This window comes from Neovison vison, chromosome 12 (genome assembly GCF_020171115.1).
Source record: "Neovison vison isolate M4711 chromosome 12, ASM_NN_V1, whole genome shotgun sequence".
Lineage (NCBI taxonomy): Eukaryota > Metazoa > Chordata > Mammalia > Carnivora > Mustelidae > Neogale > Neogale vison.
In genome coordinates this window covers 99,337,828-99,363,051 of record NC_058102.1, presented here as the reverse complement: position 1 = coordinate 99,363,051, position 25,224 = coordinate 99,337,828, and the positions used below count along the sequence as shown (strand labels likewise).

Here is a 25,224-nt window from a genome sequence, read left to right as displayed (position 1 = left end):
TTTGAGTGATGAACAGGATTCTTCTGGGAGGAAGTAAGAAGAAGGACCTTCTAGGCAAAGGAAACAGAATGCATGGAGTCACAGAGGTACATAGAGGTGAACGAAGACTGGGAGATAGGGAGCAACAGAGAAGATTCTGGAGAAATGAGGAGGGCAGTGATCGAGGAAGTCCTTGTGCATCATGCTAAGGAGCTGGGGTTTTATCCTGAAGGCCACGGGAAGATTTGTACTCAAGTAGCAAGTACACTCAAGTAAGAAGTGAAAGTATGCAGACTTGAAGTGAGAGAGACCTGGGACACTCCGGTGGCTCAGTTGGTTAAGCGTATGTTTTCCTCTTGGGTCATGATCCCAGGGTCCCAAGGTCAGTCCGCATCTGGCTTCTTGCTCAGCGGGAAACCTGCTTCTCCCTCTGCCTGCCACTCCCCCTGCTCGTGCTCTCTCTCTCTCTCTCTCTCTGACAAATAAATAAAATCTTAAAAGAAGAACCAGAAGTAGTAATAGTAGTAGTAGTAGTAGTAGTAGTAGTGAGAGAGACCAGTAAAGAGGCACCAGTCCAGATGAGAGTGAGGCCAGGCCTGAGCTGGGGCCAGGACTGGCTTCATGCCATATGTGTAATCACACACGGCCCTGCACTTACATGGGGCTGGAATTGGTTTAACACTCCACATTGTCTTAAGATCCATTTGGAACAAGTGACCCTGCTTTTTCATTTGCACTGGGCCCCCAAACTATGTAGCCAGTCCTGGTTAGGGGGGTGGTTGTGGGAATAGAGAGAAATGATCAGGATGCATGGGTCATTAAGAGGTCAAATAGGATTTATCTACTGATGCATTGGATGAAGGGCTAGGGAAAGGGAAGACGAGGGTGACTCCCAGTTTTCCTGGTAGATGGTGGTGTTCTCCATCAGTAAGATAGGGAGGGAATGGTCAGAGCAGTAGGCTTAGGAAATGGGGTAAATCACGAATTCATTTTTAAGGTTGGAGGTGTGTAGCCCAGCCCTTCTCACTTCAGTTTCTTCCAGCTGCTATCTCTGTCCCTACATGTGACCCAGCCCCCGCTTTTCACTACCTTCTCTCCCAGAAGTCCACTCTTGCCCCTCAGAATTCTGGATCTCTAGTCTCTGCTTTTTTTTTTTTTTTTTGAGCTAGATCTGAAAAAACAAAAAACACAATCCAAACACTCCCAAATTCCTTGTTGGGTTCCATTTCTAAGCCCGCAGTGAACTCCTACCCCCAACTTCATAATTGACAAACCCAGGAGGCCTCTATTTCCCTCCCCTTCCTCTTTAACAATCATCATCTCACCTTCCCTCCCCTCTTTCCTCTGAAAAACTGGGAAGTGGGTGGAGGGGGGAAGTGAGCAAAGGGGATGTAATTCAGGGGGACCCTTGGAGGAGATGCTGGGTTCTGGTCTGGCCTTTTTTGTTTGACTTGCTACCCAGCAGGGCTAGAGAGAGGGGGGTCACAGGGTCCATACTGCTCTTGGGAGTGTATGGTTGAACTGAATTCTGTAGATAATGAGGAGCCCCTTGCCCCACATCATGTGGGAGGCAACTGAACAGCCTGTGCTTCTCTGTCCCACAGGCCATTTAGGGGACCAAAAGAGGACGTATTCTAGCATATCTGCATATCTGTAAATGGCACAATCCCAGTTCTTTAGTCTTGGAACACGAAGTCTCAATGAACTTTTAAGAGACCCAAATCTGCTCATTTTGCATGTGGGGAAACTGAGATCCAAAGAGGGGAAGGACTAACTCAAGGTCACTGTTTATGAGGCCCAGCAGTGCCTAGAGTCCAGATTCCTAGTCCCTGCCCCGACGTTTTCCCATTCCTTGCGTGTTGCTGGCGTGGGTTTCCCAGCAGAGAGAGGCGCAAAACCCTGGATTCTTTCCTTTGTCTGAGACTGGATCTAGACCTGTTTCCCAGAATCGCGAGACACACCACGGGAGCGTCTTAGAGGGGGACTCTTTTTCCACGTCGTTGGCGCCGCCTGGTGGAGTTATGGAGAATCCTCAACAGCCGCGGCTACCATCCGAGCCTAAGACTCGGAATGATTCCCCACGGCCAAGTTTACATTTGGGCTGGCGGGAGCGGGTGTGAGTGGGACTGGGATCCTCTGCTCGCTTTCCACAAGCCTCGGATCTTGCCTTCTCCCACCGCCGTCTCTCTGGCCCCCCTTTCACCATACAGATCCATCTCCCGTTGGAATAGCTCCCATACCAGGGAGCCAAGATTGAGAGTCTGAGACTGGGGGACGGAGGGCAACGAATCCAGACTTTATTGTCGGGGAGAGGGAAAAGGGAAGACGTGGGTGGGGGGCCGGGGTTGCTACATCGTCAAGCATAAAGAGTTGATGGGGACGGGAAGGCCAGTGGGGGCCCGTCCCCCTCCCGGTCGGCTGCTGTAAGGGCTGACGACAGGGAAACCACAGAAAGGGGAGGGAGGTCACGCCCCCGCCCAAGTTGTGCAGTTGGAGGTGTTTGGTGGTAGGGACAGCCATGAGGTCTAGGAGCGAGGACGGGGGAGGCTACAGACTCAGCGAATCCTGCGGAAAGGGGAGGGGCGGGGGCGAGGCTTCTATTGCTTTTTGCTCACAGTTTTGCGGAAGGCGAGGCGGGGGTGGGCTTGGACTGGACACCCCTTGCCCCCCTCGGTACCCCTTGGGCGATGGGTGCTGGTGAAAAGAATGGAATCCAGACTGGGGAGGAAGAAGGTGAGGGAAGGGTCTGTAGGGGCATCTACTTGGTCCCACCCAAGTGCCAGAGATGCCCCCAAGTGCTGCCCCCTGCGATGGGCCCAGGTAGACCTGGGGCTGGGGCATGGTGCGGGGCGGGCACAGTGAGGTTGCAGGCGGTAAAACCAAAGTGCTTTTGAGGGACCCAGGATCCCGCCCGCTCCCCTCCCCCTGCGGAGGATGGGGGTGTTCACGGAAGCGCTTCAGTTTGGGGGCAGGGGGCCGGAGTCCCAGAGTCCGCTTATTGCCAGGAAAATCCATTTCTGCCCCCCCGGACTCCGACCATGGCTTGTGAACCCCGTTTTGTGCTAGGTTTGGGGGGGAAGGGCTGAATGGACATGGCTTTTGGGAGGGGGGGTGTCTCCAAGGGGGCTCGGGGGTGAGACGGCCCCCCCTTTTCTAGGGGAGAGGGAAGGGCAGGGGGCGGGGTTCCCTGAGATCTGGGGTGTTCCCCCCCTTCTGAAGCCCCCCTCCCCCGCTACCCCTCCCCTTTCCTGGAACCCCGTACCTCGGGGTGGGGGGGAAGGAGAGAGATCATTCAGGGAGTGCCGAGAGTAGGGGCAGGCTTGGAGCCTGGAAGCCTGGGTCCCGGCTGGAGGTGGGGGGGTTTGAATGGGAGGGGGTTTGGGGTTCAGGTCAGTAGGGGGAGAAAAGGATGGGTCCGTGCGCAGTTCGGATGGGCCCGGGGGCCGGGTGGAGCAAGGGGTGGGTGATGGGCGGTCCCTGGAGAAGAGGTGCGGCTGGGGCCGGACGCAGGGACAGCGGGGAGCCTGCTGCCGCTGCCATCACCGCAGCCACCGCCAGGGGGCTGGGGAGCAGGCCACCCGCCAGGGACTTGGGCAGCTCCTTGGAGAAAGTCAGCGTGCCCTGCAGGGGGGAGAGGGGCGGGGAAAGAGAGAAGTCAGGCAGCGACTCGCAAACCCCACCTCTCCCCAGGCCGGCCCGCATCGCCTTCTCCCCCCAGTTCCGTCCCTCCCCCTCACAAGGCCGAATTCTCCGGCGCCCAGGCCTCACCGCCAGCTCCCCGGCGCCCCTAGGCTTCTTGTGACGGCTCAGTAGCGGGTTGGGCTTCCCGGCCACGCCATCTCGGTGCCGCCGGCTGGAAATGTGCTGTGGGATTGAGAGGATAGGGGGCTGTGAGCCACCGGGAAAGGAGCAACCGACGCTGGTTGCCACACCCCCAAACACCTGGCTCCGCCCTTTCTGTGGCACCAAGGACAGACCCTGAGAGAAGCGCCTTCACCCAAGCTCCCTGTTCTCTTCCCCACTTAGTGAATAGAACTCCCTAGAGTTCCTGGGAAAGGCCTTGGACCCACCTGTTTCAGTTGGACCTCCGAGTTGACCTTGACATTGCAGATCTCACAGTGGAAGGTTCGGTCCTGGGCAGGGGCCTCTGGTTCCCCAGGAGTGGGAGGCCCCAGACGAGGGTAAGCTTTGATGGGGCCCAGCCCACTTCGGGCCTCCAGAATTGTCTTGTGCTTAGTACCTGGAGCCCACAGAGGGCAGAAGGTAAGGGGTGGAGGAAAAAGTTTCCAGGCCTACTAGATGACAAACACATTCCCAATTAAAAGATAGGGGAGCATCAACTGTGGGGTTTTCCCCAATCCCTTGGGATGCCCCCCAAACACAAGGTGGATCAGGGGAGAGTCACAGGTAAAGAAGGCAGGTGGAGGGGGAACCAAGAAAGTCAGTGACTAAGGAGGTGGGGAGATTATTTGGGAGGGAGAGAGACTGGTAAGTCTTAGAGGGTCCAGGATGTTGGGGGAATGAATTAGGAGGTAGGGAACAGGAGGGGGCTGAGGACAGGGGACTAGGGGTGGAAGGAGAGTCCATACCTTTGTTATGAGCCTCAAGTTGGGACAGAGAGTTCACTGCCACCTTGCACAGAGCACAGTAGAGCAGCCGCTTGGCCTTTTCCTCTTCTTCCTTGCTGCCCCCAGGCAGGGAAGCTGGGGCTGGAGTCCCCCCTTCACCCTTGGTTGTACCCTGACCAGTCTCCGGAATGCTGGGAGGGGATGGGGAGCCAGGCTGTTTCTCTGGGGATCCTGGAGCTGGACCCAGTCCATTCTCCATGGAAACTGTTGTTAGGGGAGAAACATAGGGGTCACCCCAGATGGTTTTTGGAGAAAATTCTTTAAGTGGAGGAAACCCACCCCCATTTCCTGGAGGGCAAGGGCCCAGGAGTCCCCACCCTGTGACAACATGCATGCTCTCATGCCCTGGGCCAGAGCCAAATGTGGTTTAGCTGCTGCAGGCTGGGTGTGAGGCTCCGAGGCCTGGCTCATTCTCCAGAAGCTGAGAATGGTTGAGGGGTCTGGCCCCACTGGCTCTTCTTCAGGGTGAAGCTGGCACCTGGCCTAGCCATGGGGAGAGGCATGGAACAAGGATTCCGGTCTCAATGGCCTACCAGCCGGCCTAGGCTTCCTGCCTGACCAGCCCCTTCCCAGAGTACTGCCCAGTCCCCAGGGAGGCATGCCAAAGAGCTCTAGGAAGGGGCAGAGGCAGCATGAGGAGAGGTCAGGAGAAACAGTTACAGACATGGCAAAAGGGAAATAGAAACAGCAGAACCGGAGAAGGAACAGGGATGCAGGCTGCTCTATAATTCATGGCTTGATTAAAGATGCACAGGCCCCAGCCCTCAGCGCTGGGCTCTGCCTCTGTACAGGGGAAATTCTAGCACTCCCATTCTTGCTCCAGCGGCCGATCCAGTTTCCGGGTCGTGGGGAGGCTGGCAGTGGGAGTGCGGCACTTGTAGGAAGGGACCTCCGGACCCCCATAGGTGTGCATTTGCTTGTCCATCCTACGAGCTTTCCCTTTATTTCTCTTGCTCATTTCTGTCATCCATTACCCCATGTCAATCCAGATAGCACACCCACACCTCAATCTGGACAGGGTTTCATGGTTTACACAAGTAGGGGAGGTATCATGATCTCCTTCGAGATGTACCATCAGATCTAATTCAATGAGGTAGTATACATAAAGCACCTAGAACGGTGATGTTCAGGAAATGTCAGCTACCACTACCACGATCATCATCATTCTCATTTTGCAGATGCTGACAAGTTAAAAAATGATCAGACTAAGCAGCCAGAGCACAGTTAGAACTCAGCTCACCTGCCCGCCCTGTCTGTGCCTCTCTGCAGGATGTGTGTGTGTGTCTGTGTGTGCATATGTGTGTGTTGAGAGTGGGGTCCTGGTTCCCAAGCTGGTGAAGCAGATGCCTGATTTTCATTCTGCTTAGGGTGGGGCAGAAAGGACAGGCAAGGATAAGAGGAAATGGGGCTCTTCCAGTCTCTGGAGTTGGTCATGACTGATATCTGATGTGGTAATCCCAGGATGCGGGTGGCTCATATCTTCCTGTCTTGATATTTCTTCCTTCCAATTTCTTGGCTGGGAGTATGATTGAAGATGGCCACCAGCCATGAGGGAGAAAGAATCTCAGAGCTAGCTGCTTTTTGTAAACCTGGAAAAGACCTCAAACATCTTAAAAAGTCTCACTCCCAGGAAAGAAAACCCTGGCCCACTGAGGTCAAAAGATCAACCAAGATCATCCAGGGAGTGGCCTGAGTTTCCTGAGCTCTCAGTACCCCCAGGCAGGCCCTGAGGTGTCCTAATCCCTCCCTGTCCCTCTCCCCAAGATGAAGGAGCCTCTGCTTGGATTTGATGGTTCCCTTTTTCTTGAGGAAGTTTGCCAGGTGGCCTCACCCTAGCCCCTCTCTGAGTCACTGGGCGGTGGGGAGGACAGACAGTGGGGACTCTGTCGAGAGAAGCTGGGGCGGGAGTGAGAGTGACAGGATGGAAATTCTGTATCACTGTGCTTGGCTCTAGGACTCACCTTGGGTCAGGGTGGGGTAGGAGCTGAGGAAGAGGGAGATGAAAGCAGAGAATTCTAGGAAGTGGGGAAAGAACAGAGACAAGATCATTTGAACAATGCGGGGAGAGGGTAGGGTGAGCGGGATTCAGACACACCTGGACGGGGGGCTACACCATCCCCGTTTGGGGGGGTGCTGCCAGGGGGAGCTGGGTCTCCAGGTTCCCGGACGCCAGGCTCCCTTCCTCGGGTCTTGGCAGCCTCGATGCCTTTCACTCTTCGGGCGTGGCGATTACCTTTGTAATGTGCCTCCGCCTGGCTCTTTAGGGATGAAGGAAGAAAATGGAATCTGAGATCACCTTTCATCTGACCATTCTCCCCACAGAGCTCCTTCAGGTACTGGGGTGGTCTCAGCAGGCTGCAGTGACTCTCTCACTGTACCAGTGAGATGTAAAGCCCCATGCCAAGGAGGGCTGGTTATTTCTGGGGTTCAGACTAGCTTCTCAAGCTTGAGTAGGTGGAAACCTGGATCCTTACCTAGCCCAGGCTCCACCCTACCACCACACCCAGGGCCTGGCTGCTCACTCTGGCTCCTTACCTAGTCCTGGGTGAGTGAGGGTTACCCCAACCTATAATAGAATCCTAAATGGGATGGTCCTAGCAATCCAGCCAGCCAGCCAGCCATCTCTTGGCCCCCTGGCCCTCTTTGCCTATGTCTCCTGGTCCTGGGAGGCAGCCTTCACCGCTTCTATACTCAGGCTGGGAGTCCCAAAGAGCCCTGAGGTCTGGGCTCTCTCCTGACTACTTTCCCCTGGTTCTCATTTTTCCTGAAGCCTCTGTGGACACCCTGGAGGACCCTGGCCCCAAGCCCAGCTCTAGAGATAGAGACAGCAGTAGAGACAGCTGTCAAAACAGAGCCACTTGGTGGGGGTGGGAGAGGGAGGGCAAAAGAGGGGAAGGCTGCCTACTATTGGCCCCCTGCCCCTCTAGTTCTCTGCCCTCCACCAGGGAGTGGAGCCAGGGTTGGGAGAGGGGATGCCTGGGATTAAGGTAAAGGAAAGACCTAAAGTGGGGTTGGTCCTGGCTCTATCCTGACTCCTATGTGTACCTCCTGCTAAGAACATACAGTCCTGGAGCCCCAAGGTCACCCAGACAGGGACAGAGGAGAAATAAAAAAGTGTGGATGAATCAAGAAGATTGACGGCCCAGGGGTGGGGCAGTGATGTGTGGAGCCTGGCATCATGGTGTGTGTGTGTGGACTGGATAGAGAAACAGAATGTGCTTTATTTCCCCCTACTCAGCAGAATGAGGCTCTGCTGTTTTTCTCCAAAATCTCTGAGAACTTGTACTCCACAAAGTCCCCTCCAGACCCACACAGAAGTCCCAGGGGAGCCTCAGAGGGAGGACGGCTGGAAGGCCTGACACCTAGGTTCTGCATTTTGGGTGGTTTCATTCCATGGGAAAGTCTGTCATGGGAAAGGGTAGAGAGAGGAGGAAGCTGGGAGGTTAGAGTGAAGTGGGTGGGTGAGGGGAGGAGTTTAGCAGAGGTCATGGAGGCACAGGTTCTGCAGGGGACTCAGTGTCTTAACTCAGCCCAGTGCCCAAGGACTAGCGCGCCAGAGGCCACTCTCCCATGCAGACACGATGGCTACCTGTGTTGTAAGAAGTTCTGAACCAGGGAAGCCTCAGTTGTCAAGCGAGGGAGAGGTCAACCATAGAGGACTGGCCTACTTCATGTTGAAATATACAGCCACCTCTTGTACCTCTCAAGTGCCTTCCATCCACCCCTACCCCTCCTGCAGTATCCCCATTCTTTGTTCCTCCCCTGACATCCCCTGGCTATTGCTGCCCCACCCCCTTGAGCAGTTACGCTTCTTACCTGAGAATTGAAGCGAATCTGACAGACGTTACAGGAAATGATGGGCCGCTTGGTCTTGAGTAAGGGTCCCCCAAAAGTGTGGGAGAGTACAGCCTTCTGCACAGGGTCCATCTGTGGAGGCAGGCTGGGGTGAGCCAGGAACCCCAGCACAAGCTTATGTCCATCATCCCCTACATTTGTAGCAGCTGGTTGAACCAAAATCCCCAGAAACTCCTCTCTAGCTCTCTGTTGGCCTGACGGCTCTGAGCCTCAGTCCCCTGATTTCCTCCTAGCCCAATCTTCACCGCACAGGAAGGGACGTGAGGGAGCAACTGGCCCCTTGCTCCCATTTGATAGAAAGTAGAAGTGGTTTGCCCAAGGTCCTATGACGCGTTAACAGCTGAGCTGGTACTTGAACATGGACTGCTGTCTCAGTTCATCACACCACGACGATCCAACTCTCTTTCTGGCCTCTAGCTAGGCAAATCCACCAGAAGCTCAATTGATGGGAAGTCCCAAAGCACCCCAGATCCTAGGGCCTTCAGCTGAGCCCTTTGAACTCTTTTGGCCCCACTCTGGTGGGAGATGTCTACCAAGGCAAGCTTCTAGTCCCAGGAGACAGATATTCCCAGCTTCCCATCCGGCCCCGGTTGCCCTAACACACTTCCTAGACCTCTTGAGGCAGCAGATCTAAAGGGAGTAAAAGAACTCTGGTGAGAACACATGGCTGTAGCGAATAAAGGAGAATTAGTGGCGGTGGTGGTGGGGGGAGACTAAGAAGCTGGGCTGGTCTGGCAGCAGAGAGATCTTCTGAACTCTTTCTCTGGGGCAGGGCTGTGGGACTGGGCGTGATTGGGAACCGTCTCTGCCCCCACCCTGGGTCAGCAGATGTCTTCACAGTCTCCTGCCAAGAGTTCACAAGAGGAGGGGAGAGGATGGGAGTTTCTCTCTGAGGCCTTCAGCTATCAGGGGATGAAGCCAGGGGACTAGAGGCATGAAAACTGCCTCCCTGCACAGTCCTCCTCCCTTCTGGCCCCTAGGCAGCCAGGGAGAGGCGAGACTGGAATGTAGCCGGGACTGAGGATTGAGTGATGGCTGGGACCTCTCCTAAGGACGGAATGAAATTAGAGTTGAAGTTTTGTCTTCTAGGTGGAAGAATCAAGTGGAAAATAGTGGCTGGGACTTGGGGTTCCTTAGCTCCTCAGCTGAGCCCCTTCCTTGTTCCCAGGTCTTCATGGTTCCCATAAGATACTGGTGAGAGACGGAAACATGAGGCAGGGGGACGAAGGTGGTTGGAATCTGAAACGTCCCTATATCCTGACTCTCCCCAGTAGCCTCACTGGCTGGTTGGGGGTAATGTCAGGAAGGGGGCTTTAGATCCCTGTGAAATGGGCTGCCTGATTTAGTAGTAGTAGAGGCAGGAGCCATGACCAAGTTCAGATGACTGGTCTGACTGATAAGTGTCCCGTCACTGGGTCTGTCCTTGGCTGGAAGCAGCCCCTTGCAGTAGCTCACTTTTCACCTTCTGGAAACCCAGGTCCTATTCAAAGAGAAGCCAAACAAGGGAAGAATGGGTGTGACTGTGTGTGTCTAGGCAGGCTGTGATCAATCTGTGCATGGGTGGAGTGTGAAGGAGTGTCATGTGCTGTGTGTACATCATTTATGTATCAACATTTCTGTGTCGGGGGCTTTGCCGACGCCATGAATGGTCAGGTTGTGTAATCTTCAGCTGTGTGTTTATCTGTGTGAATGTATGATGTGTTTGGCAGAAAGAAAGACAGACCAAGTTGGAGACAGGCTTTAATCAGAAAGGGGAGGCAGACAACTGCCCTCAGCTCCCAGTCCCCAGGCATCAGTCCTCCCTACCCAGAGACACCCCCTGCCCCCCACCAGCCCCCTGCCCCAGGGTTCTCCTCAACCCCTGGGCTTCCTCACAAGCTGGGTGGGGAATGGAATTCAGCCCAAACAGAAACCCAATCTGGGCCAGGAAACCCAAGTCGATGACAGCAGTAGGGAGAGAGGTGGGATGGAGAGGGGACAGCAGAGGTCCCAGTTCTGTCTCTGCCCCAGCCTGCTCCCCAGAGTGCCCTGAGGCTGACCTGTGGGCTGACTGTCCCAACAACCATCCTGGAAGAATGGGTCTCTGCCCCACTTGGGTCCTTCCTGTCAGGCTGAGAGCCTTTTCTTTTGCATACACCCTTCCTCAGGTTTAAGACCATAAACAACAGCCAGGGATGGGGGTGGGTGGGGAAGAGGACACCAACCCAGGGTGGTGGGTCCTTCCTACCTTCTCCTCCAGGAACTGAGGAGACACCAGGCTGAAGGTGAGGGCTCCTGGGCCCAATCCCTGCGCAGGTGGAATGTGAGCCACTGAAGTGCCGCTCCAGGCCAAGGTCAAGAGGCCCTGGTGACCTAGATGACAGCTCTCTGGGGAGGGGTGAAGGCCAGCATCTCCCACAGCCCATTCCCCTCCAGAGCCCCTTCCTTGGGATTTTGGCCTAGACACTGCCTGGAAAGGTCCACAAAAACATTCCTTTCCCACCTGCCCTCCAACAGCACACATGAAGGGGAATGGCTCCCTGAAGCTGGGGCAAAATGAATCAGGAAGGGCAAGGGGGAGGGAAGGGAGGAAACCAGATCAGGAACACGAGGGGGGGGCACGATTATATTTCCTTCCATTGCCCTTTATCTGATGGAAACCGCTGCCCCTTGTTTGACCACCCCACTTCCCCATCCTCTCCCCTCCCCCCCATAAAGGTGAAAAGGGAATGAGGGTGGAATCTCAGGGATGGGAAGAATTGAGGGATTGGAAGAATTTAAATAGGAAAGAAAGAGAGCTAGGGGGTGTCTAAAGAGTAGGTGGAAGCTGGTGGGGGAGGGATGCTGAGAAGGGGAGAGATGCCGGGTTGGGATAAGAGGGCTGTAAACGGCGTGGTAATTTGAGGGTACATGTAAGACCTGATGGGAAGTCTGAAGATTTGGGGGACTCCAAGGATCTGAGAAGCAGAGGTGGGGGTATCCAGTACGGTGGCAACAGTCTGGGGGTGCCAGCTGGGATCCAGAGATTGGTTGGGACCGCGCCAGCTATGGGGGATGGGCCAGATAACCCGAGGACCAAGCGAAAGGAGAGGTAGCCAGCCCGCCAGGGGCGGGCGGGGATGGGGTGGGGGGGGGGCGCTGCGGCAGCGTCGGGAGTCAGGGAGAGAAGAGGGGCCGGGTGGCTTACCCTGCGGGACCCCGGGGGCCGCGACTCCATGGCCCGGGGCGGCGGACCCGGGCGGGGCACCCGAGCCTGGCCGGGCCTGGCAGGCCGGGGACGCGGCGCTCGTTGCCCGGGTGGCTCGGGGCTGTGCGGCCGGCCGGGCCGGAGAAGGGGAGGCGGTGCTGGCCGGGACCGGAGCCCGCCCCAGAGGCGGGGCCGAGGGCGGGCCACGGACGGGGGTGGGGCTAGGGAGCCAGCGAGGGATGAAGCGGAGCTGGGGTGAAAAGAGGAGAGGAAGGGGTGTCCGTATCCAGATACACGTTCCAGGGTAGACCTTGCCATGGAGAGGGGCCGCTCGGCCCGGCGACCGTGTATTGACCAGGTGACCTCGGCTTCCTCCACTCTTCCCAGGAAGAGTCCTGGGTCCAGTGTCTCCACTGGACCCACCAATCCTTTGGACGACTCTGTTTCTCTAACTCGGACGCTTCTTCTTTCTTCCATCCCCTCTGCCCTGGCCCTCGCTTCTTTGCTAACAACCTCTCTTCCAGGTCCCCAAACGACCCTTCTCTTCCCTCTAAGCACTACCCCTTTGTCCTTTTTACACGTCGCTTCTACTAAGGAGGGAAAATTGAGCCCAGGTACCTAGGTGTCAGGCTCTGCGCTCTCAGCGACTCCTTTGAACGGTGGAGCTCGGGGGCGTCCAGAGCAGAAGCGACCTCAGACTGGGGACATCGTCCCTAACCTCTTCCCACCTCGTTCCGTCGCCCGCCACCTGCTGGACAACCAGGTTCCCAAAGAGCTTATGTTTCGTGCACTTGCTGCCCTCTGGTGGTCAAGTAGGGACAGCACTGGTGGCTGAGGGACAGGAGGGCAGAGCAACCCACTCCCCAGACACCTGCTCATCCTCTCTGGACAAGTCCTAGGTTCCCCCCTCTCTCATCTCTGGATCTCACCCTCTCCCATTCTACATAGGACAGAGAGAAGAGTGAAGCGGGGGGGGGCTGGAGGTAGAGAGAGATTGTCTTTGGGAGACAAAGAGGGACATCCAAGGGCAGAGGAAAGCATAACGTGGCAAGAGGTCTAAGAGGTAGGAACTGCCCCAGTAGGAGAGAGATCTGGAGGTCTTAGTCCAGGGAGGGAGAGACTCTGCGATGAAAATAAAACCACGGCCACCCCACCACCATCACCAGCTAATGTTGACTGAGCCCTTGCAATGTACCAGCCTCTGTACTGAGCTCTTTGCATGGATTATCTAATTTAATCTACACAATCACTATTCAGAATAAGTACTATCATTATCTTCATTTTATAGATGAGGGAACTGAGGTTTAGAGAGGTTAAATAATTTGCCCAAGGTCATAAGCTAGTAAGTGGCTGAACTGGGATTTGAATTTAAAGCTGGGCTGCCTGACTCCAAAGCCATGTACTTAACTGCTGCACAGTATTGCCAATGGGCTGTCTGCAGCTTTTCTGCAGTCCTCATTCCCCTGCAGAATTTGACACTATTGATGCAGCCCGCCACACTCTCTCCCTTGGCTTCTCCAACTCTACAGGAACCAGGTTGCCTCCCCACCCCCTCCAGTGGCTCTTCCATTTCCTTTGCTGGAGCCTCCTCCTGTTCCTGCTGCCTAAGTCTACTTCTAAAAGGCTGAGGCCTTGGCCATACTACCTTTCTCTCTCTGATCCTCTCTTAAATGAAAATAATAGCAATAACATACTAATCCTAGTGGCTAACACAGAACACCTACTTTGGGCCAGGCATTACGACTATGTGATACGATTCTCCCAACAGCCTTGTGTGTTGATACTATTACTATCTAGTTTTTACAGCTGGTAAAATTCAGGTTCAGAGTGGTGAAGCAATTTGCCTAAGGTCACACAGCCAGTACTTTTGGAATGTCAATTCAAATCCTGCCGGCCAGATGCCAAAGTTGGTGCTGCTTCAATGCTCCGCGGCACTCTCTGAGCTTATCAGCACTCATGGCTTTAAATAGCTAGTCCCTGCTAGAGGCAGTGGGGCCTGAGCCCTGTGGGAGTCAGAAAGCCTGAACTATCCATGTGAATTGACTAGCTTTGTGACCTTGGGCAAGTCACTTACTTGGTCACTCTGGTCTGTGTTTCCTCATCTAATAAAATGGGGGAAATGACATTGGAGAGACCTAAGGGTAAATGTAAATAAGGTGTGCAGATCAGGGGGTGGGGGGTGGGGGGACAGGGATGACAGTGGGAGGGTAGGGGGTGGAAGGAAATATTCTCAGCCCCTTTTGGTCCAGCCAAACTGAATCAATTGCCCTTCTTCAAGTGCTCTTTTCTAGCCCTTGTTCATGCTGTTTCTTCAGTCTGGAATGTTCTCTAAGGTCCCTTTTAAAATCCTGCTAATAATTCTTCAAAGCCCAAATCATATGTCACCTCCGGGTTCAATCTCTTTTCCTCTGTTCTCTTTCTCCTGTTCAGCTCTGGTTGGTCCCTTAGGCACTGCCTCATTCAGCAAGTCTTTCCTGACACCGTGCTTGGGCTCACATACAAGCTAAATGCCTCTGACACAGCTCTTTTCACACTATAGGGTAGCTGTTCACTTGTTATCATTCCTACTGAGCATGAGCTCCTCAAGGGCACAGACAGTCCTGTACCCATGACACCTGGTACGGTACCCAGCACCTAATAGGTGCTCAAAATTTTTTTTGTTCACTTGAACCATTGTGTCTCTGTCACAATATTTGGAACTCTTGCTCTGTTTTGTGTTATAGATCACTGCATAGATGTCGATATTTCTCCCCTGAATATTAGGTCTTTCAAGATTGGACCTTGTCATTTTTCCCCTCATGTCTCCATTGTATCTAGAACAGTGCCTTGCTTATAGTTAAAACTCAATTTCCTCATCTGTGAAACAGCGATAAAACAACAGCTTCCCTATGGAGTTGAATCATACCTTTGGCACATACCATGTCAACTGCGGTAAATTACTAAACCCTTCTGAGCTTTAGTTTCTGCCTTGTTTTATGTGAAACAGGAATCCTTATGTCTATTTTGTTGCGTTGTGGTGAAGATGAAGTGCGATCAGGTATAGAAACACCTACTATAGTGCCTGGTGCGTCGTTGAAACTCAGTCAACGTTTGTAGCTGAATATGGTTTGATGATGGGTTATCTGAGCTGAATAAAACTGACTTCCCCCAAACCTTTAGCTCGAGCCCACTTGCCAGGACCCAAATTCCAACTGTCTGCTGGACATTTCCGGCTCAACATCCCACTTGTACACCAGCTCACCATGTCCTAAAGTGAGCTCAATAGCCCACCCCGGACCAGCTTCCTCTTCCAAACCCCTGCCCCTGTCAAGGTGACTTCCAGTCACAGAGATTTGAATCCTGGAGTCAGTCTTTACTCATCCTCTCCCTTTTCCCCAAACCCCCAAATACCAGTTGGTCACCATGGCCTAGGAATATTTCCTTGGAAACACCTTGCCGCTCCCCTTCCTATACACTCACATGGCCCTACCACCGGCCCAGTCTGGACTTCCAGGTTTCCCTGCAGGCCCGGCTTTGCTCCTCTAGCCTCTGCTCCTTTTCAACCAGCTGTCCCATCCACCTTGCCCAAATGCTGCTCTTATCAAGTCACTTTCCTGCTCAGGAATAGATGATGGCTCCCTATTTCATGCTGTATTCAATCTAGACAACTTTGTTAGCCCTGTAAGCACTAACCCACTGACCCTCCCCATCCAGCTGTGGATGCGAAAGAGTTAGAATTTACAAATAGGCAGGCTTGTTCCCTCCTTCTGGGCTTAGCATCTGTCCCCCCGTCCACCTCTCTGGAGTCACAGTCACCTCTCTAAGTCTCATTTCTCCTCTAGATGTTGGACTCAGTGAGAGGATCATATAAAACACGTAGCACAGGATCTGGCTCAGAGTGAGGCCTCAGCAAAAATTAACTATTGTTGTTATTGTTGTTAGTAGTGTACCAAATAGCCAACAATGTTTGTAGAAGTCAGGGAGATGGGGTCCTAAGAGGAGATAAGGAATTAGATACAAGAGAAGAGGGCAGGGGTGAGTTGGAGGGAAAGAAGGAGCCAGGGGGAGGGTAGGGCAGGCAAGCAGGCAGGCTGCTACTCACAGTGTTGTAGTTGCTGAAGAGGCCCAGGGTGGGGGCCGGCTCCAGTGGGAAGGGCAGGATCTGCTTGAGGTCCAGTGGGGGCTGCATGATGGGGGGCTGCCGAAGCAGAGGGAGGGGCCCTGCCCGGCTCAGGCTGCCTGAAGGACAGAGAAAGCATTACGTGGGGCAGGAACATTGAGGCTTGGGAGCCCCGCCCAAACCCGTCCATCCCACTCCCCAGCTGGGGCCCCCACACTCAGATGTGTGACCCCCATGGTGCACACACACTTCCCCTGCTTGCTGTGTCCGGAGCAATGGAGCACAGTGCCCTGTGGGCCCAGGGGAGGGTGCAGACCAGTCCTTCCCTTCTGGGTGGTTTTCACTTCCCCCTTCTCCAGCCTCCCTCCCTCCCTCCCTCCCCCAAGACCTTTAGGCATCTTACAGACCCAGAAAGAGCACAGACCTTCTTTGTGGACCTTCTCTGCTAGATCAGCAGGACTTGGGAGCCCCATGGCTCCGGTCACTCTCTTCTTCTGGTTTGGTTTTCCCCCAAGGAATCCCAAAGGCTAAGTCTCACCCCAGGGAGAACAGAGTCAGGTGGGTGATTCATCCCACTGCCCAGAGGGGAATACTGAGGCATAGATTTGGAGGAGGGCTACTGAGTCAGGCTGCCCAAAGAGCTGTGATTTGTGCCCGTCAGAAATCCTGGTTAATTGTGGACATCTCTGGGGGTCGGTCATAGGTGGGTGGCATTTGCTCTGGAAGGTGGACTGCCTGGGCCCATTCTCAGAGCACCACTCCCCCAACCTTCCAGTCTTCCCCCAGGCCCCTTTGTCTTACTGTGAGTGTTCAGCTCCAGCTTTTGGCAGGAGGAACTGCCAGCCTGGCCTCTGGGAGGGGAATGCCTGGGTCTGACCCCAAGGGGAAATGAAAGTCCAGGCTAGCCACTCCACTACCCACCCACCCTGGAAACCTTTTTCTCCTCCCCCCAGAGCCATGGGAGGACACTTGCCAGGCTCCAAAGGGGGTGGGCCAAAGGCCCGCAGGACCCCTCTGGGCTTCCACTAGCCCAGCTCCCTTCTGTGACCTCGTAGTCAACCAGTCAGGGAATTTCGGCTGCCCTTTACTGCTCTAGCAACCCCCTGCCTACAACAGGGGTTTCCCAGGAACAAAGGCAAAGCAAGGAGGCTGCAAGCTTGGCCCCGTCCTCCCTTGACCTTACTGGGGCAGAGGGTACCCCGGGATTCTTTCTTGCTCCCTCCATAGGACTGCCCCTTTGCATACCTTCAGTTTCTGGTGACTGCTGCCCCCAGGCAGTGGCCTGGCCCTGGCCCCCCAGGGGCCTGGGCCTGAGAGCGTCCCCTTCCCTTGGTTCTGCCCCCTGCCCCCTCTCTTGCCAGCCCCCTCCCCCCAGTCTAGTCAGTAGAATCAACCAATCAGAGTCCTGGAAAAGTGGGGCAGAGGGGAGGGCGGGGGAGCAGGGATTAGGGAATCAGAGGCGAGAGGGAGGGGGTGGGGAGGGCTCAGGCACAGCTGGGGGCAGGGAGCTGGTCCAGAAAGGTCTGGAGGGGTCTGTCCCTTCTGCCAGGGTGGGTGGCCAGGGTACCTGAGGTCAAGGCTGCAGGGAGCTTGGGGTTTAGACGGCTACGGGTCGAAGGAAATGGCAGGATGCTTGGCTTTAGCCCTTGGGCAGCTGGGGGTCTGTAAACCCTGTGTGGGTTCCCTCCTCTGCTACCTCAGAGTTGGGATGAGATAGGGGGAGAGGAGAGACAGACAGACAGACAAAAGTGAATGAGAGAGAACAGGAAAGAATGACAGAAGCAGGAGTAAGTGATTGAGAAAAAAGACATAGATACTGAGAAAGAAAAGGATAGTGAACAACAGAGAGATGGAAGAGAGTGAAATGAGAGAGAAAAAAAGAGACTCTGCTGAAAAGCTGGACACAGAGCTAGAGACCAGGGAAGAAAGACAGAAAGAAAGCAAGAAAGGGAGAGAGAAGCGAGGAACCGACAGTCTGAGGGGCAGTCTGACCACCTCTCTTCCTGGTCTGTCCCCTCAGGGCTTCTCCCCTCTGCGTGCACCCCCCCACACACCCCACCCCAAGCCTGGCACACCAGACCAGGGCAGCCTTAACGAGCCCTGGGCAGCATCAGGAATGGTGAGAGAAACCTGAGTGCTCCCAGAGTCCCAGGCACACAGCACCCACCCCTAGCAGCTGGTTTGGGCTGGCACTTGCCCCGCCCCAGAGCAGCTCAGTTCCTTGACCCCTTTCCCCAACTCCAGACTCTCTGAAGCCCCAACACTCACACACCCATCTCAGAAGATGAGATGAGGGCGCCTGGATGGCTCAATAGGTGGAACGTCTGCCTTTAGCTTGGGTCATAATCTTAGGGTCCTGGGACTGAGCCCTACATGGGGCTCCCTGCTCAGTATATGTGCTGCCGAAGCGAGCACATGGGGCTCCCTGCTCAGCAAGGAGTCTGCTTCTCCCTCTCCCTCTCGCCCAGCTTATGTTCTCTTTCTCTCTCAAACAGATAAATAAAATCTTAAAAAAAAAAAAAAAAGAAAGAAAGAAAAAGAAAAAAGAACACAGAGATGAGTTCTAGAAAAGGCAGTAGAAAATAAAAAGTATTGTGGAGCCGCTATGTGCCAGGCAATGAGTTCTGAGTATTACCACATTTAATCTCTGAGGCAGCGATGATTCTATGGAAGTAGCTGATACTATTTTCCCCATCAGACATATGAGGAAACTGAGGCTCAGGGAACTTAAAAACCTTGGCTGATGTTACACAGCCTATAAGTATCAGGACTGGGATTTAAATCAAGATTGTCACGCTCTGTAGCAAATTCTTTCGCGGCTACATAACCCCCGAAGGACTCTAATCTCACTTGGAAGGCATGGAGATGAGATCCAAGCACAGGATTCCATCTTGTTCAAGGAGAGAAAGGGGAGAGCAAGGTCCCTGCACTTCCTGGGGTTGGAGGAAAATAAATAGCAGCGATTCAGTTCCCTGTGGCCAGCACCTCATCTCTTCCACTGACAGGAGCCCTGGAGGGAAGGAGGAAGGGGAGGGAAGTGGGGGCGGAGGCTGAAATGAGGATGGAGTTAGGCAAGGAAGCAAGGTGGGCAAGCAGAGATTCACCTGTCTCCCTCCTGATTTTTGGGTCTACTGTGCTATGAGATCGGAAGAGGGGCTGATGGCAGCTCATGGGCAGAGTGGGCAGAAGCTGGGCTCCCATTTCAGGCGGGCTCTCCTATTCCCTGAGAATAACAGTTGCCCCTTTTTGAGGGCTTCCTATATGCCAGGCACTGGACATACATGGTCTCCCTGAGGATGGCCCCAAGGCTCAGGAACTGGGTGATGAGTTCATTCGGCAAAAGAAAAACAACAGCACTGCCACAAGGAGTTGTTGAGAGGATTGAACGAGTCCATGGAAATTGCTGGCATGTCACAAAGGGAGCTCAATAAATGTTTGCTAGATAAATGAGTCCTCACCTTATCGATGACAACAATCAGCTCTGAGAAGGGGAGTTACTTGACCAAGGTCACACAGCTAGTGAGGGACTTGAACCTGTCTATCTGGCTCCAGAGACAGGGTTTTCAAGCACTACACTTTTGTAGGTAGACTAGAGATGGGGTATGGGGGTGGGGAAGGGCAGAAACATAGTGAGGACTGGGGAAGCAGGAAATGAGGTAGGGCTTCAGGTGGGTTTGGAGGGCTTCAGGTGGGTTTGGAGGGCTTCTGACATCAGGCTAGGTGAGGGCTTCAGGTGGGTTTGGAGGGGGTAGGAGATCGAAATGCAGTCAGGCAGGGCAGGGAGGAGTTGGGACCTGGCTGGGGCCTGGCTGGGGCAAGCCTCTCCAGAGGGAAGCTCATTAGAGTAATTACCTCCAACAGATAGAGCCCCACCCAGCTCTGTGGGGAATTGCCAAATGCTTTATTAAAGACAGTTCCCAATGCACTTTAGAGGGGGTGAACTCTCAGACCTGTGGCTGGATGTCCATCTGTCCCTTTCTTTGTCCTACCTAGCCCTAGGCACTTTGATCCTGCTAGGGTTTCCCCTCTAGCACTGAGCCACAACCAAGCCACATCTAACTCCTTCCATCCCACTGATGTCTGGTCTTTTCCTTCCTCCCTTCCCCAGAAATTTTGGCCAGGTCAGAGTCCCAGACCCTTGGCTGTCTTAGGTCAGGCCTGGGGCCTCAAGCCCTTGTGGTAAAGAATGGGAATGTCTGCCATGAGCTGGCTCAGGGAGTGGTCCTGAGTGGAAGGCACAGGAGTCAGGAAAGGTGTAAGGGTAGGGTGTGAGTTAGTGCTGGTCTTGAAGGTTGTGCCAGGTGAGAGTGGGATCGGAGACAGGTATTGGGATTAGGGTTGCAAGTAGTATTAGGGCCCCAACCAAGGTGGTGAGAAGCATGGGGTCAGCACTGGGTTAAGATGGGAATTGAACTCTGGGGCCAAGGAGGAACTGGATTGGGGTCTGGACTGGGCTCTCATCTCTAACCCTTCTTTTTCTTCAGGCCTTTGGGCCTCTTCTGCCTCCCCAGCAATGCCTAAAATTGGGGACTGGGGGGAGAGCCTCGAATCCCTGCATCTTGACATCTTGACCAAATCCCATGTATCTGTTCCCTTCTGCCTCAACTTCCCCGATCTGGACAGGAGGCAGGTTGAGGGCTGGAAAAGCTTTGAAGTCAAAGATTAAAGCAACAAGGGGATGATTATGAACAACTACTTAAAATATCATCCTTAATAACCCTAGGGTGGTTGTAGGCAGGGCAGGGCTAAAGGGAGGAGGTGGCCAGGAAGAGGAGAGAGAGATGATCCCTGGGAAATCTTCACAATCTGACAGGAAAGGGCCTCCTTCAATGCCCCCTCCCCGCAAAGGCCTAGTTGGAGAGGACAGTAAGAAAGGTCCAGAACAGGGAATTGAGCCCAGAACCACCATCTGCTTAAACTCAAGCCCATGGTCTAGATCTTGAGCAGGTAGGCGGGGCGCCACCATTTGGTCAGGGCCACCAAGCACATGGACTCAGCAGACCTCAGCATTTGGAACAGAAAACCTTACTATGGGCTCTGGGGGTGGGGCCTGAGCCCAGTGGGCAGGCTTCCCACCCTTCCGTAGGCAAGCAGAAGGAGGGAATTAACTACAGGGTCCTCTAGGAGATGTGATGGGGGTCCAACTGGTTGGACCTAGGTATGGAGTCTTGGTCAGGTCTGAGCAGGTTCCTGAGTTCATCTTTTGAGCCCACTGACCAAGGGAAGTGCTGCTGTCACTGGCCTGTTCTGGATAAGCACGAGGCTGCCTCTGGGGCCCCTGCCCAGGGTGGGGCACATAGGCTCTGCAGGGATTGCAGAGGTTGGAGGAATGTGGAGTCCATGTTCTGGGGACCTGAGTCCAAGATGTGTTGGTGAGGGTCACTTTAGGGCGGGGACAGTCTCCAGAGTTGGGTGAGGAATCTCTTCTTTGCTGTAGATATTTTCAGGAAAAAGGCAGGCAGCCAGTCATTCATGCCTCCCTTCCCTCGTTCGCAGAGTAGGTATGATGGAGTGCATAACATGGTGAGAGAGGGAAGAGACACAGGACGGGGAGAGAAAGAGATGGAGGAAGGAGGGCAGAAGGGGAGAAAGCCCACAAGTGGGAAGTTAACAGAGGTAGAAAGAAAGAAGGGAAGCAAAAGAGCCAGGGAGGCAAACAGCAGAGGGACCCAGCAAAGGGACCCAGCAGAGGGCTGAGGCAGGAGCCAGGAAGCCCTGGGGCGCCAGCATGGAGCCAGGTGTCCCCAGTGGGAGGCAGGGAGTGTGTGAGCCTGCTGAGAGGGAGGGGTGTCTCCCACCATAAACAGGGCCCAGGAACTGGCCTAACCAGGGCAGAGGTCAGAGGTCAGAGGACATAACAGGCCAGTGACTATGAGACCGGGGGAGCTAAGAAGTCCAGGCGCACAGCTAGTCCCTCTCCTCCCCCACCCTGGGGCTCCCTTCCGATGTAGGTCATGAGGATGGGGTGGCTGTGGCTGAAGGGTTGTCAGAGCCCCGCAGGGGCTCCCCTCCCCCATCCTTACTCTCTTCGTTGCTCCTTGTCCCCTGGTGCCCCCGGCCCAAGGGAGGAGAGGGGGTGGGGGGAGAAGGAAGAAAAAGGAAGCCGGGAAGGAAGGGCCCAGGCAGCCAGAGCAAGGAGAGAGAGGGGCAGGTCCCGGCGTGTTGGGGCAGGATGGCTGCGGAGGCAGGATTGGAGCCGCAGGGGCCCTGGGATGGACAGTTTCCCACCCCTGCTTCTCCCCAGCCCCCTTATCTCCGACCCTCAGGTTCCCACCTCCCACCACACACACCTCGAAGCTACACCCACCATCTTTTCCCCGCCCGCCCCCCACTTCCTCCTTTCCCTCTTATCCTGGGCCCAGAAGGATGTCGGAGTGTCTGAGCAAAGGGTGGGGGAGGGCGTGTGTGTGTGGCGGGGTTGGGGGGGGAACGGGTCAGAACCTTTTCCTCAACTCCACCAGGCCAAGACCAGCCCTCTCCCCCAGCCTCTCGTAGACCGTCATATAATATTCATGAGCCTCATGAATACGCAATGTCCTCATTATGGGGCGGGGGTCTCACTCGGCTCGGCTTTCCCCTTCACCACTCCCTAAATCACCCAGAGAAGCGGCAGCTTGGGGAAAAGGGGAAGAGGGGACCCCCAGATGTGGAGCCAGATGAAGGGGGAGGGGGAACCGGTTGCTGACGGGCGGCCGCAGTCACCGCGGTGCTGGGAGGTTGGGGGGGTGACCTACTGAGAGGGACCCAGGAGCCCCGGAGCCCAGAGCCGCAGAGCCCACTCACCGAGGATCATGTTGGGGACCCAGGCGCCCGGGGTTCCGCGTCGCTCTGTCCCGGGGGCCGTTCTGGCCGGGCTGGGGGTACGGGGGGAGGAGTCGGGGGAGGAGCAGAGGCCGGCCCAGGCGGAGCGGGGGCGGAGCCCGCAGCAGGTGAAGACGGGAGGAGGGGGAACCCGGGCACCCTGGGCTCCAGGAGGGGGCGTCTCGGCCGCTCCTTGCCCCTCCCGCTTTCTCTCCCACTTGCTGCCCCCGGTCTCCTGGATTTACTGTGTCACTGCAGCCAGGACTGGGGGAACACGACATCTACAAGGCGGTGTGAGGTGATGGAGGAAGCCTGGAACTAAGATGCCTGGGTTCCCGGGAAGGGCTGAGTCTGAGGGCAGGAAGTCTGGTCATGAGCTGATATGGGGTGAGGGAATGCTTGAGTACTCCGGGGAGGGATGGGGCCTGGGTTGGGTGGGACACCTGGGTCCTCTTCAGAGTGATAGGCTGGGCAGGGTCAGCTGTGGAGGAGGGCAGGGAATGCTAAGGTCCTATGTTTCTTTGACTTTGTTTCTCTGAGCAGGATGTTTGGGCTGGGTTTCAGAGGTGAAATGTGGAGCTGAAGACGGATCCCAGGTTGATTTCTGGCTGGGGTTCAAATGCCCAGGTCCTTAGGGAAGGTCTGAGTGAAGAGATTGCAATCAATGGACTAAAAAAGAGGTGGAAAAATAAGCTTGCAACGGTGATCACTAGGGTTCCCAGAAGATGATACAAAGCCCAGAACTGAGGTTCTGCCCTGTACAGATGACCTGAATTGGGGTGAGGATAGGAGCATCCACCAGGCATCCAGACCTAAACCCGGGGCCTTCTCCATTAAGGTGAGCTCCACTCCAATTGAAGAGGACTAGTGGGGTGTTTGGTGAGGTGGAGGGGAGGATGGGGAATAGGACAGAATGTACGGGCTGGGGAGAGTGTCAGGAGGCTGTGCAGGACATGGGATGTATTTTAAGGACTAACAGGGGGACTTGATTAGAGATGAGCAACTGGGACCCCAGCATGAGGCGGGAGTCTGGGTCTGGGAGTCTGTGAAGTGTCTGTGGAAGATGCAGCTGCTATGGCCTGGACCTGTCTATACCTGCCCCCAGAGGAGGAAGGTAGGAGGACTTCCCAGAATGCCATGCGGCCAGCTTCAGGCCAGTCTCAGCCAGAGGGAAAGGAGGTGTGACTGGGAATTAGAACGCTTGGGATTTAAGAAGGGTGGAGGCAGGGAAGAGGTTGCTGCTGGAAGGATGGCAGGACTGGAGTCTTGGAACATGGAGGAAGGGGAAGGGGGATTGGGGACTGGCATTCCTGGTTCAGCATGGAAGTGAGACTAGATGAGGAGTTCAAGTTCCTGGTTCTGGACTTCAGCAGTCTCTTACCTTAACCCCCACTGATCTGGTTTCAAGAAAAGTTGTTCCAGCTCAAGGGCAAGAGAATGCTGGGGGTTTCAATGCCTTGGTCTTCTGATCCAGAGGCCAGAGATCTCAGGGGACTCAGGTCTTGCTGCCCAAATCTGACCTTGGGGGAGAATGTAGGGTCTCGTAGCCAATCAGAGGAGGTCCTCTTACTCTAGCTCCAACCTACCACCATGTTGTTCGACCCTAGTATCACAAAGACTGCTTCTCCCCAGGCCCTGTTATTCATCCTACTTCCCGCTCCCCTGCCCCCATTTCTTGCCTCTTGCCATTTTCTCACCTCCTTGGTAGAATCAGAACAAACAGGAGTCAAAAAGTAGGTGTGGTTGATTGGTAATAGAGACCTCTTAGCCCTCTGCCTTGTCAGCTCTCCCACACTGTCCCCAGGGACTCTGAGTTAGGGAGGTCTCAGAAGAGGGGCTGCTCGGGGCGCCAGGGTGGCTCAGTAGGTTGAGCCGCTGCCTTCAGCTCAGGTCATGATCCCAGGGTCCTCGCATCAGCCTCGCATCAGGCTCTCTGCTCAGCAGGGAGCCTGCTTCCCCCTCTCTCTCTGCCTTCCTCTCTGCCTACTTGTGATCTCTGTCAAATAAATAAAATCTTAAAAAGAAGAGGGGTTGCTTAACTTACCAAGGTAAGGCAGCTGGCTGGAGGGCGGGGTGACCTTGCAGGCAGGCGGGGGTGGAGGGGAGTGGTGGGGGGGGTGCAGTGAGGGGGTGGCGGGCAGTGTGCGGGGTTAATTCATTATTGATGAGCCCTGCACCCGGGGCTACTAATGAGCCCAGGCCGGTTGCTCTAATTGATGTCAGGAAACTTGAGACCCCCAGATCAGCTTCCCGCCTGCCAGCTGCCTCTCCTGAGCCCCCTCCCCCTCTCTGCACCCCCAGCTGCTCTGTTCCCTACCCAGGGCCTCTTTCCCATCTCTGCACAAAGAGAGGGAGAGGGCTCAGGCCTCCTAGCCTCCCCTCCTGTCCCCGGATGGCTCAAGTCTCAGGATGAGAGGCAGACATCCTCTGGAGGGGCGGGGAGATGTGGAAGGGGAAACAGACCAGAGCCTGAGAAGTATAGTTCAGGGGCAGGAAGGCAGGTGCTAGATGCAACTCTGGCCTTTCTGAACCCACAAAATTCCTTTCTCATATTGTGTACCCTTGGGAGAGACCTTGTCACTCTCTGATAATCAGAGGTACAGGCACTACACAGACACACCCATGACACCAGCCCAATACCCCACACAGCTCACTTCCTTTCCTCATTTCCTCCTGCCCATACTGTAAGAAATCTC

General features: G+C 55.0%; 1 protein-coding gene across 9 annotated transcripts; it reads right to left on the bottom strand.

The window, feature by feature from the left end:
* Positions 1-2,252: 2,252 nt before the first annotated feature.
* On the bottom strand, positions 2,253-22,576 carry ZNF385A (zinc finger protein 385A). 9 transcript variants are annotated; one of them, XM_044227639.1, is made up of 8 exons: positions 22,511-22,576; positions 15,710-15,846; positions 8,424-8,534; positions 6,703-6,865; positions 4,569-4,811; positions 4,050-4,219; positions 3,748-3,843; positions 2,253-3,600 (listed from the first exon to the last, which is right to left on the bottom strand). In XM_044227639.1, exons 1-8 carry the CDS (start codon positions 22,518-22,520, stop codon positions 3,370-3,372), a joined length of 1,161 nt encoding a protein of 386 aa, XP_044083574.1. In that variant the 5' UTR covers positions 22,521-22,576; the 3' UTR covers positions 2,253-3,369. The 9 variants fall into 9 exon arrangements, with proteins under 9 accessions (XP_044083574.1, XP_044083581.1, XP_044083580.1 ...); XM_044227646.1 differs by having other exon boundaries at positions 15,710-15,842; positions 22,511-22,569; XM_044227645.1 differs by lacking the exon at positions 22,511-22,576 and adding an exon at positions 16,973-17,073.
* Positions 22,577-25,224: the final 2,648 nt, after the last annotated feature.

Excerpts from the sequence above, each read along its gene's own strand:
- ZNF385A (XM_044227637.1), bottom strand. The coding sequence starts at position 10,965 with ATGTGTGCTGTTGGAGGGCAGGTGGGAAAGGAATGTTTTTGTGGACCT. Across the intron at positions 8,535-10,689 it reads CTCAGTTCCTGGAGGAGAAG|ATGGACCCTGTGCAGAAGGC; the intron begins GTAGGAAGGACC and ends CTGCCTCCACAG. Across the intron at positions 4,220-4,568 it reads ACTTGAGGCTCATAACAAAG|GTACTAAGCACAAGACAATT; the intron begins GTATGGACTCTC and ends TGTGGGCTCCAG.